A 12,524-nucleotide genomic window follows, 5' to 3' on the forward strand; every position below is an offset into this window, starting at 1 on the left:
TCAGTGGCCTTGAAACTGAAAGATGAAAGCCATTGCTTCGCGCACACCTGATAAGAAACAGCACCCGCCATGGTGGGCGCGGCCTCAAGGGCTTCTGGATGCTCTAGTGCGCTTTCACCTCTGAATGATTCAAAATAGATGGGTGTAAAAGTCTTGAAGGGGACCTGCCCCGCTTTGTGGATGTCGATGGCAATGCAGTTCAAACCTCCTGCATAGGCTCTTGCTGCTCTCTGTCCTGGCTCAGGCAACACCACTTGATGCCGCCCCAGGTCCGCTTAACAAGCGGCTGGCTTCACTCGACGACCGGGTCGACCGTCTAAAAATCCCAAACTCGCAGGAACCGCCATTTTAAGTGAAGCCACACAGATTCAAGTGATTGCTGGCACCTCTTTATTCGTAAATCGGCATCCCGCCAGCAGGACCCTCTTCAAGAAACTGTCCCAGTTCATTTCGCCAGACGCGTTTCAGGATTGTATTCCTTTCCTCAGTGGCCTTGAAACTGAAAGATGAAAGCCATTGCTTCGCGCACACCTGATAAGTAACAGCACCCGCCATGGTGGGCGTGGCCTCAGGGGCTTCTGGATGCTGTAGTGAGCTTTCACCTCTGAATGATTCAAAATAGATGGGTGTAAAAGTCTTGAAGGGGACCTGCCCCGCTTTGTGGATGTCGATGGCAATGCAGTTCAAACCTCCTGCATAGGCTCTTGCTGCTCTCTGTCCTGGCTCAGGTAACACCACTTGATGCCGCGGCAGGTCCGCTTAACAAGCGGCTGGCTTCACTCGACGACCGGGTCGACCGTCTAAAAATCCAAAACTCGCAGGAACCACCATTTTAAGTGAAGCCACACAGATTCAAGTGATTGCTGGCACCTCTTTATTCGTAAATCGGCATCCCGCCAGCAGGACCCTCTTCAAGAAACTGTCCCAGTTCATTTCGCCAGACGCGTTTCAGGATTGTATTCCTTTCCTCAGTGGCCTTGAAACTGAAAGATGAAAGCCATTGCTTCGCGCACACCTGATAAGTAACAGCACCCGCGGGGCAGGCGGACGACAGTAATGTGTCTTCCCACCCACTTGGGAATAATTTTGCATCATTTCCCTTCAGATCCCACAAACACGCCGCTGTGACTCGACACGTCCAGTGGGCGGGGACTTGATCGTTAGTAGCACGCCGAAGAGACAGATGTATTGTGCCACTGAGGAAGAGAGCCTTTGCTCTTGAAACGCGTATGGCATTTCATTAGGTGAAAACATCTCTGTTCAAACCTGCTGGCAAGTTGAAGAATAAAGGATTTTATTTCACTCGTGTGTGGCTGCTCCTCGAAGTTGGGTTTCCCGCAGAGTTTTGGATGTTTAAACGGCCGTCCCGGTCGTGAGGAGGAGCCCACTGCTGTAAGGCAGACCAGCGTTGCCATCCAAACGAGGCAACAGAGGACACGATCGTTCTGGGGCACTGCAGGGGCGCTCCAGCAACACTCCTTCTACAACTAAGAAGCGGGGCAGGCGGACGACAGTAATGTGTCTTCCCACCCACTTGGGAATAATTTTGCATCATTTCCCTTCAGCATGCACTACCAAAATTGAAGGACTACAGATTTTATTTATATTTATTTATTTTTGATACTTGTAAAGCGCATGCAATGGCCCGTGGGCGTCTCGGCGCTGAGTATCTGAATATTTACCCTGAGGAAACTATGGATGATTTATTGATTAAAGAGCCAGGTCTTAAGTTGTTTACGAAAAGACCATAGAGATGGACTGGCTTTAATCATTGGTGGCAGAGTGTTCCACAACTTAGGGGCTGATACCAGGAATCTTCTATCGCCCCATGAGACCGTTTTTGTACGGGGTATCACAAGATCCACAAACACGCCGCTGTGACTCGACACGTCCAGTGGGCGGGGACTTGATCATTAGTAGCACGCCGAAGAGACAGATGTATTGTGCCACTGAGGAAGAGAGCCTTTGCTCTTGAAACGCGTATGGCATTTCATTAGGTGAAAACATCTCTGTTCAAACCTGCTGGCAAGTTGAAGAATAAAAGATTTTATTTCAATCGTGTGTGGCTGCTCCTCGAAGTTGGGTTTATATATATATAATATATATATATTATATATATATATATATATATATATATATATATATATATATATATATATATATATATATATGTACACATGTATGTATATTCATGCATGTAAAGCTACAGTTCTCTGTCATTCTCTATCGCTTTCTTTGTATTCCTAACTCTATACATTTCTCTCACTACTAACTTCCTTCTTTTCTTGTATGTCTTTCTCTCATTCCCATGCTGTCTCTGCCCTGCTTCTGTCTTGCACTCTGTCTCTCTCGTTTTCCTTCTTTTTCTCTCGCTCTTTCTTTCGTTCCCTGTCCCGCTTTCAGCCTCTCATTCTCTGTCGCAGTCTGTCTCTCTGAGACCCTCTCCGGCGGCGTAACATAAACTGCTGGGGTCTCCCTGAAAAAAGGGAAGAGGAGCCACTCAGTCTTTCCCATATCTCACAAATATTCATTGGTCTTGGGCTAAATGCGCCCCATGAATCGCTGCCTCCCGCCCCCATCCCTGCACTGCAGGGGCGGCAGGAGCCTGCATTAGGCCACTGTCTTTTTATTTTCTTTCATCTGCCATGCATAGGCAACGTGATTTAAGATAAATGTTCAAAGCAGCATTGTTAGTGTTGAACACATGCAAGAGGGCTAAGTAAGAGCAACTGCTGTGTAAGAAATGCAAAACAAGCACTGGCAGAAACAGTGGGGCTCGCTTTTGGGGTCTATTGGTTTTGCCAATGCATTTTGACAATGCTGTACAACATCGAGTAAAAAGCAAAATGCTTCTTCCTGATGCTGTGCAGCATCAGCAAAATAAATAAATAGAACATTATATAGCAGATTGTCACGACTGCAGCTGGCAGTTGCATCATTCTGCTGGTGTGAGGGCAATGCAGATGGAAAGCTTGCTAGGGAGAGAGCAACACCCAGTGTGGGGCAGCAGGGGAGAAGTACATGAGAGAGAACAGCACACATATGAGAGAGCACACAGAGCAAGGGGGTGGGTATTTGGAGGAAGCACACCAGGGAGAGAGATGGAAAACATGGAATAATGAACTAAAAAGAGAACTAAAGTAATCTAAAAAATGAGTAGTGGGAGGATACAAGTTAGTCAATCAAAAATATGGCAAAGAGGCTATGCCCCAGGGGCGGGACAAACACATGATGAACAAGCTGGCACAAACTAAAATTGAGAGTGACAATAAATCCAACCTATGGTAATGGATGGACGGTCTGTAAGCCACTTTAGGTTTCTGATAAGCCTACAATAAGTCTTTCTTAGCCAGAAAGCTTGTTTCGGCTGTCTGGGAGTTGAGGACTAAAAGGAGTTTGGATAGAGAATCCCTAGCTGAATATTCATAGCAGTGAAGGAGAGAGTAACTAGGAATTTAAGGAAGGACAGAAAAGGGTGCCATAGGGTACTACTGCTAATAAAGAAACGCACAGAAGGAAAATAGGGGTAAGAGTAAGAGAGCGAGCGAGACAGATTCTGATGTACATAAAGCATGATTTAAAAGTGTGTCAGGTATTTAAAAACGACCTGTAGAAGTCCAGAGAGCGGGATCTGCCTACAAGCCTTGCCAAAAAATGTGCCATTGGGGTAGATTTTGAATTGTGTAATATAGCATTTGTAAAGCGCTTTCATACCCCTCACAAGGCTACAAAGCACTTTCTAGGGCTAGAAGTTTGCACGTGACACTCTCGTAGTTCATCAAGAATTAACAAAGCTGAGAGAGATGAAGAGTTGTTCTAGCAGTGGGATAAAATGTTGGGGCGGGGGTGTTTTCTCCAAACTTTCTGATGTTTTTAAACAAAACTTGCATGTGTCAGCAGGTGCCTCTGCATCAGTGTCCCCACATAGATGTGCACTGTTCACAGTTTACTCTTTGTTCGTGCCTATGGGACCGCCATGCCATTTTGTTAGGAACTGTATTCGCCTTTTCATTTGTTTACAGCTCTCAGATGCTCTTTTGGGAACAGCTTCGGGTTCAGTAATTCAGTAATAAATGCACCACACATAGGGGAAGCAGAGCCTGGGCCCGAAGGAGTGGATAAATACACCTGTGGCTGTGTACATCCCAGACACTGCTCTGCATTAGCATTCAGTGAATCAATGATTTATCTGGGGCGCTCTGTTCCACGCGGCGCGCCCTCCTGAATAAATCAAGCCCTATTCTGTTTCCCGCCTGTGAATGCTGCTGGAGCATTTCTCCGCAGGGCTGGGCCCGCGCACCTCTGGGGATCGGTGGCCTGCGCGCGCTGTCCTGTCACATCCGCTGCTTCCCCTTTCACAGGCATGTGGTAAGGTGAGAGGGGCAGGTGACACAGATACTCCGGCCGTGCATCCGGCCCACGACGGGGAAGGTGACCAGAGTGTAAGCTTACAGCATTGAGGCAGGGCGGGGGCATGGTGATAGGGGCTGGGGGGAGAAGGGAGAGACCAGAGGAGTGGGAGGTCACTCGCCCTCTGTCCTCACGGGTGCTGCTGTCCGGCTTTAGTTGGTGGACATGGGAGCCAAGAGTCAGAATGTGTGACCCCTGCTTGTCTGTTGAGTCTCTTTCTCTCTCTGACCACTGCGATTCTCCACCACAGAGGCAGCCACCGGAGAGCAGCGAGTACGACACGGATGTGGAGATCGAAGGTGAGTCCTTGGCACCCCTTGGGGTGAGAGCATGCCTTGTCAGCCTTAGTGTTTGGGTCCCCCCCCCCCCCCCCCCCCCCCGGCTCTCCTTCAGCAAGTGGTGGCTATCCATTCAATCATTCAATTAATGAGGGTTGGTTAAGCGCAACTACTCACCCGTGAGGGTCTCAAGGCTCTGGCGGTTGGGAGTGGCGTCTCCGTTGAGTGCTGAGATCACCCAAAAAGCCAGGTCTTGAGGTCCTTGAACTGGGGCAATGTGGGAGATTGCCGAAGGGGGAGGGTTTTCCAGACTTTGGGATCTGGTCCATGTAGATGTATCTTCCTAAAAAGGATCAGCCGGGCTTCTGCAAGCAGTTCCTCACACCGCCCCGATTACAGTGCAACGATGATACAGGGCTCACCTGGCCATGATGGAGATTGATATGGAATTAACTTTGTGAGTGTTCTGACACCAGGGAGGGAAGTGGCTGAATGTTAAATGGCCTAGAGGGAAAGAGACGAGATAAAGAGTGGTTACTGAGTGATAAGATTTCTGACCTTGAGCTCAGAGAAGCTCCTGATTTGGCTCTTACAGATTGATATGGTTGGTGACCAGCAACATGAGGTTGAATGCTCTGTGGTGGTTTACTTACGAGACAAAGAGAATAACTTAAAGACTAGGACACTGGTGGTTCTTGACTTGTGAGAGGCATTCAATCTATAATGAGGAAATTACAATTGGATTCTTTGTGAAAAGTTGGTAAACTGGAGTTTTGGCTGAAGTTTTGAAGCACATTCATTGAAATACATCTAGTTCAAGACAATTAGTGAGAAACATTTAGTTCACAATTCTTACGCGTCTGTGTATTTTGCATTTAGAACGAAAATATTTAGTTCGCAAAAGTTCAAATAACTTTGATGTGAAACTGTTTTGTTGCATAGTCTTCATCTGGCCACAAATTCGACCTTGGTTATTACCATGTTTTGCTGGTTCCTACTCAGGGAAGATATGATTGTATAATATTAATACTGCCCAATTTGCATGCTATATCCAAATCATGGTAATGGACAATTTTGGTAATTGTTAAAGAGTACATTTCAAACTATTTTCCATCAAATTCAGTATTTCATAACTAAGGTCCTCATTAAAGGGTTTATTCGAAAACTGGCTAGGAATCTCTCCTCTGAGGAAATATAATACATGGTGATTGACATTTCCCTGGAGAGAAACTCCTGTGTAATTGAACTCAGAATGATCATGAATAACCTCAAGAATATGTGTTTTCGCATAGATTTCATCAGCATTTTCCCTCTTATTGGGTCTTTTTTCCCCGGCACATTCCAATAGATATTTCCTGTCAAACGTCCAGGGAGTGCAAGCAGAAGTCGGGGTCCCTCCCCCCCCCCCCCCCCCGCCCACTTTATTTGTAATCCTGATTCGACTCCTGTGAGAAACCGAATCAGACTTCCAGACACAGAATTGCGATGTAAATGTTTTACAAACTAAAAGTTCTGAATTTACAAAATGTTTTGAAATTTTAGCCTTATCCGGTTAAAATCACTGAGCGAAAGATGGAATGTGCTGACGATAAGGTTCCTGAGTGTTCATGGTAAAGTTGCAGCTTCCTTTAAAGATGTTCATTTTTACTCTTATCAATGTAAAACTGTGGCCATTGCATGTAAATACAACTTTGTGAGTTGACTAAAAAGTAGTTTTTCAAGGTTCTGAAAAAGGTTGTGATTGTCTTACCACAATAAGCCTGTAAAGGTGTTTTTGTCATGTTCCAGTACACTAAGGCAATGGATTGGTTCAGTCATTGTAAAGATGTGGTGTCCTTCAGAGAAACACTTGATATTTTGTCATGATAAAAGTTTGATTGTCTATTAAAGAGCTCTTTAATTTTCCTTCCCGGTAAACCTGTGTTGGTAAGTTGTAGATCAGTTCTTCAGCATTCTGTCATGGAATAACTGTGTTTTTTGTCACTTAATAGTTTTTTGAATGTCGTATACCTTTGAGCTGTGGTTGCCTGTTGAAATATTCTGTAGTATTTTGTTTTGATAATAAATTGCTATGCTTTCTGGCAGTAAAGAGACTGCTGAATGATATAAAATGTGCTTGTTTTGAGAAAATGTATATTTATTTTTTTCATGGCAACACTTTTGATTATTGAGTGGTTCTTGAATTATTGTCAATCAGAATAAAACTGTAGTTCTCAATTTTTCTGAACTTGAATAAAAAGCTGGGTAAAGCTGTAGTGAGCTGTAGTGAATAGCTGTTCAGATGATCTTAAATGTTTTGCCTTGGAAAATCTGTGGTTGGCTGTAAAGAGACTGTTGAGCGTTTGTTCATTCAAAAACGCTGTTTGTTTACTATAAAGATGGTAGCGAGTGTTGTGGTATGTTTAGGCATGCAAGCCTGCTTGGCTGTAGAGTGGTTTCAGAATGTTATTCAGAGTAAACCTGTTGTGATTGTCTGCAAATAGGTTTTTGAAAAGTTTGCAGGCATGGTTCTTGGTGGCTGAATGCGCATATATGGTTGATCACTTTCAATGCACTAGGTGGTGGGAGGAAATGGTCGGAGGATCTCAAGTTTACAAGTTACCATGGTGATAGAGCAAAGGTGGTTCACTGCAGAGGATTGTTTCATAGTTAAATTTTAGTGGTTACTTGGAGAGATGAGATCAACCGCTCGCTACTGAGCCTGATAAAGTTTGGGGTTTAACTACAGCCAAAGAGTTGAATGCTCTTTCTCTGTGTTTGCAGATCCAAACAAGTCATTCCGTGGGGTTACGTACCAGGAGAGGTACCTGCAAGCTTGTGAGATGGTTGGGGTGGTGCCCGCTTCATATTTTCTTCGTAATCTGGAGGCTGAGCGCTTGGAGATGAATCATCATGGATTGGGACCAAAAGGGGCTAGAGCAATAGCCATTGCACTAGTGGTGAGAAACTATTCTTGCCCACTTATTTATTTCATTATTTCATTATTTATTTATTTATTTATTTATTTATTTATTTATGTACTTGCCATTTTTTTACAGTGCATACGGTACACGAGGAGCATCAGTACGTTTTTATAAAAGTGTGAAAATGAACAGACACTCTTGCTACAACATTATAGCAGTGGATCAATAATTTTGCAGCTGAACCATGCAGAGCTCACAATTCCACTACGGATTCAAACAGAGTATATAAATGTACATATGGTCGGAAATTATTAAGTAGAATCCATGTATCAGTTTACAGAAAAACTAGCAAGTAGAATTAAAATAACACCACCTGCTTGATCACATTGATCAAAAAGCCAGTCAGTATCAAGAGAGCAATATCACATTTTGAAATGTTGGTAGGACAAGCAGCATTTCAAGTGTCTTTTTAAACACTCAACATAAAGATGTCTAGGGATCAATGAATTCTTCCCTGAGAAGATTGTACAAGAACTGTTTTTTTTTCTTGAAGGCTAGTTTTTAGGTCTTGGCCTGCTTTGGCTGTGCTTGCGCGGTCACGCTGGTGAGTAATTATGTTAGAGAGAAGGGAGGTAAACGAGCCAGCTCTTCTCCATTGTCTGGCTTCCTAAACGGCGGCCAGCCATTGGAGAAGAGCTCTGCCTGTCCCTTTAAGCCCCGTCCGTTTCGGATTGAGGGGCGTGTTTTTTGCTGTTTTCTCTCCGTGACGTCATCCGTTAATCAACAAAAAACACGCCCCCGGTCTGAAAAGGGCGGGGCTTACATCATCGGTGTGCAGGCTGTGGTTGGTTCCTGCCCCCAGGAATTGCGGCAGCGCCATCGGCCTGCCGCGCTGGGATTGGCTCCCGCCTGCAGGGACTCCCACCACATCATCGTGGGGCTGCGCTGGGATTGGTCCCAGCCTCTGAGGGCTCCCCCTCACTCATCCACGAAGCGGAGCTGCTGCCCGAGGCCGGGGAGCGGCCCGAAAGAAAAGCCGACTGAGACTGAGACCGCCTGAAAGCCTCGCCTGCCCTGCAGATTCCAAGGTAACTGGCGCTGTTCATGCGTTTTGTTTTCATCTTCGTTTCCCTTCTTGTTGTCCTCTGTTTATTTTGTTAGTTAATTTAAGAGGAGGAGCTCCTCTATAGTCCATCTTCTTGTTTATCTGGTCTCCGCCCAGCGCTAAATATTTAAACTCTGTTCCCGACCCTTACAGTGCCTTGCATCTCTGTTGTGAGCACGCAGTTACCCTGCCCGGATGTTTTTTTCCACCCCCTGATCCTCTGCTCAAAGTAACACCCCTCGTCGCAGCCGTGTTTTTATTATCTTTAATGCCCTCGCAATCTCCTACTTTGGCACTATTGGTGTGCCAATTTGTTTAATTGTCTGTGCGCGTATATGCCTTTCGCACTGTACGGGTCTCCTACTATCATTCTCTTTTTGTATACGTGGCAGCCCATATCCTTGTCACCATGCTGCCTTGGTGCCGCTGATGCCTCGTCTATTTCTGTTGTTCATTCTGTTGGTCCTCATCCTTTGTCAACCCTACACTGCTGAGGATTTCTTTCCTTTTGGCAAGTGTTCCTTTTGAACCCCAAAATATTGTCATGTCACTTTAGGTATTGCCGTTGTTTAATCGTTTGTTGTCATAATTCCATTGATAAACCGCTTTAGCTACTCTGACTATTGGCCACTTCTTTTCTGGTTGTGTTTTCGTTTTGTTTATTTTTTTATTTATTTTTTTATTTTGATTTATTGCCATGTCTTTTTTAGTTTTAGCACCAAAGCTTATTTGCATTCGACACCCTTTTGATGCTGCATACCACTTAGAACTGTGTTCAGCGTTATGCTTCTCTTTTCATGAAGAACTGGCTGTGCCCACTATCCTCCGGGTAAGCAGCTACTTTCCTGTCCCACAGCAATATACCTTATGCCTACTCTGTCCTCAGGCTTCTGTGGCCGCTAACTTTAGAGAAATCCTCCCGATTGCCACACTTTGGAGCTCTGTCCATGTGTGCCTCTGTCTGTGTGTGTGTGGCTCTGTGTATGTGTGTGTGTGTGTGGCTCTGTGTGTGGCTCTGTCTGTGTGTGTGTGTGTGACTCTGTGTGTGGCTCTGTCTGTGTGTGTGTGGCTCTGTGTGTGTGTGTGTGTGGCTCTGTCTGCGTGTGTGTGGCTCTGTCTGTGTGTGTGTGGCTTTCTGTGTGTGTGGGGCTCTGCCTGTGTGTGTTGGGCTCTGTCTGTGTGTGTGGGGCTCTGCCTGTGTGTGTGTAGCTCTGTGTGTGTGTGGCTCTGTCTGTGTGTGTGGCTCTGTCTGTGTGTGTGTGTGTGTGTGTGGCTCTGTGTGTGTGTGTGTGACTGTGTGTGTGTGTGGCTCTGTGTGTGTGTGGCTCTGTGTGTGTGTTTGTGTGGCTCTGTGTCGGTGTGGCTCTGTGTGTTTGTGGCTCAGTGTTTGTGTGTGTGGCTCTGTGTGTGTGTGTGTGTGTGGCTCTGTGTGTGTGGCTCTGTCTGTGTGTGGGTGGGTGCGTGTGGCTCTGTGTGTGTGTGGGTGCAAATCCAATAGGTCTCGCATTTGCGAGAGATTAAGCTATTGGCATTGTAAATGACAATGCCATTTATTTTTTTTCTTGCCTCTGTTCCCTGCTGCTGTTCGTATTTTTTCTTGCCTCTGTTCCCTGCTGCTGTTCGTTTTTTTCTTGCCTCTGTTCCCTGCTTCTTATCGTTCCCTGCTTGTCATCGTTTTTTCTTGCCTCTGTTCCCTGGGGCTTTACTGGGCAGCGATGGGCGTGTGGCTGACCTAGACTGCGGGATGTCTGTGTGTGTGTGGGGCTCTGTGTGTCTGTGTGTGGGGCTCTGTGTGTCTGTGTGTGTTGGGCTCTGTGTGGCTCTGTGTGTCTGTGTGTGTTAGGCTCTGTGTGTCTGTGTGTTGGGCTCTGTGTGTCTGTGTGTGTTGGGCTCTGTGTGTGTGTGTGGGTTGTGCTCTGTGTGTCTGTGTGTGTTGGGCTCTGTGTGTGTGTGTGTGTGTTGGGCTCTGTGTGTATGTGTGTGTTGGGCTCTGTGTGTGTGTGTCCTGGGCTCTGTGTGTCTATGTGTTAGGCTGTGTGTGTGTGTGTTGGGCTCTGTCTGTGTGTTGGGTTCTGTGTGTGTGTTGGGCTCTGTGTGTGTGTTTTGGGCTCTGTGTGTGTGTGTTGGGCTCTGTGTGTGTGTTGGGCTCTGTGTGTGTGGGGGCTCTGTGTGTGTGGGGCTCTGTGTGTGTGGGGGGCTCTGTGTGTGGGGGGGGCTCTTTGTGTGTGGCTGTGTGTGTGTGTGTGGCTCGCTGTGTGTGTGTGTGTGGCTCTGTGTGTGTGGCTCTGTGTGTGTGTGTGTGGCTCTGTGTGTGTGTGTGTGTGTGGCTCGCTGTGTGTGTGTGTATGGGGCTCTGTGTGTGTGTGGCTCTGTGTGTGTGTGGCTCTGTGTGTGTGGCTCTGTGTGTGTGTGTGTGGCTCTCTGTGTGTGTGGGTGGCTCTCTGTGTGTTCAGTTTTCCACTTCAATTCCATCAAGATGGCCTTCAGATGTGCCACACATTTGGTATGAATTTAGAATGTTAGCACTCTAGTTGCCTATTAGAACATTGTGGTCAAGCTGCTGATCATCCAGGAGTTAACTGGCAGTCTGCTGCTGGTGTTGAAAGCGCATGTTTCAGTCTGCATGTTAAATGAAATAGAAGAGGAAGTTATTTGAGAAATCATTTAAAATGTGTTCTAATTTTGCTTTCTACAGCACTAACCATAATTTCTATGACAAAATGAACCCTCCCATTCTGTTCCTTTCTAAATGAAATATTTTAACTTTTATCAATTTGAGTCAATCAAGATGGCTTCAGGTGTTCCATACTTTTTTTAAATGATTGTTAGCACTCAAGTTGTTCTTAAGAACACTCTGGGAGGCTGGAGCAGAACACAGAGGAATCAAACGCAGTGTAGCCAGACTGGGCTGTTTCCTGCACAAATGGGCTATATTTTTCCCAATTTGTGTCGGAAAAACACCCCTGGTGGGTTGTGTATATTTGGGCGACACTTGCCCCTGTGTGCATAATAATTGTAGTAGCGCTGGCAGATGCTCCATACATGCTCCCGATTTTTAGACTCAAAAATGGCTTTATATTAGCTATCTCTCTCCTGACATTGCCTCTGCTTCAATAGAAGTCAATACATTCTCCTGATTATTTGTTTAAGCCTTACCTCTTCTAAACTGTTGCCATGTAAGGATGCTCTGCAATTTCATGCAGGCTCCTTAGGCTCTGTGAATCCCTCATTTTCAATTCAGGGCCTTCAATCATTCATAGCGCAGACTCACTTCCTATGACATACCTGATTCATGTTGCTGGCGTGGGAGAATGAACCAATAATACTACAAGGGGCAGGCCTGTCATCATCATTTTTTAAAAGCTTCGAATGATTGCCTCGTGCGGTGTAGACTCTGAGTGCTGTGGACTTTGAGGGAGGAAGAGTAAAGAGTGCTAAGGCATGGCTGGTTGGTCTTCCCTGCAGCCTGCTTCTGTTGCATGTGAGAGTCCCTGTGTGCTCAGCAGTTTTCTTAAGGTATGATAAGATTACTTATCTTGCCAGAAAGATCTTTTTTCCTTTAGTCAAAAACCATGAAATGTAGTCTCTGGCTATTGTGAAGTGCTTGCTCTTATGTCCTGGAACAAGCTTCACTCTATGTAAATCTGTAAAGGCAAAATATTATCTACTGACACAACATTAGAATAGATTATACTAGTTATCTGTGCTCTAATCTCATTCTCCTAGAGTTGAAGCAAATTGTAAAGGTTTGATGATGATAATAGATACTCATCTATTGCCTGTATTCCTGCTTGACCAAATTGTAGGATCCTAGTCAAATACTGTAGC

The 12,524-nt window shown here is 45.6% G+C and overlaps 1 protein-coding gene across 1 annotated transcript in view; it reads left to right on the top strand.

Moving 5' to 3' along the window:
• The first annotated feature begins 4,587 nt into the window (after window positions 1–4,587).
• The window catches only part of LRRC74A (leucine rich repeat containing 74A), a 173,124-nt gene continuing 165,187 nt past the window's right edge, over window positions 4,588–12,524 (top strand). Inside the window, exons 1-2 of the mRNA XM_086936619.1 lie at window positions 4,588–4,709; window positions 7,452–7,627. Of these exons, the coding sequence (XP_086792745.1) occupies window positions 4,595–4,709; window positions 7,452–7,627 (291 nt within the window). The 5' untranslated portion in view covers window positions 4,588–4,594. The remainder of the gene's footprint in view (window positions 4,710–7,451; window positions 7,628–12,524) is intronic.

Source organism: Lissotriton vulgaris, chromosome 9 (assembly GCF_964263255.1).
Source record: "Lissotriton vulgaris chromosome 9, aLisVul1.2, whole genome shotgun sequence".
Taxonomy (NCBI): Eukaryota; Metazoa; Chordata; class Amphibia; order Caudata; family Salamandridae; genus Lissotriton; species Lissotriton vulgaris.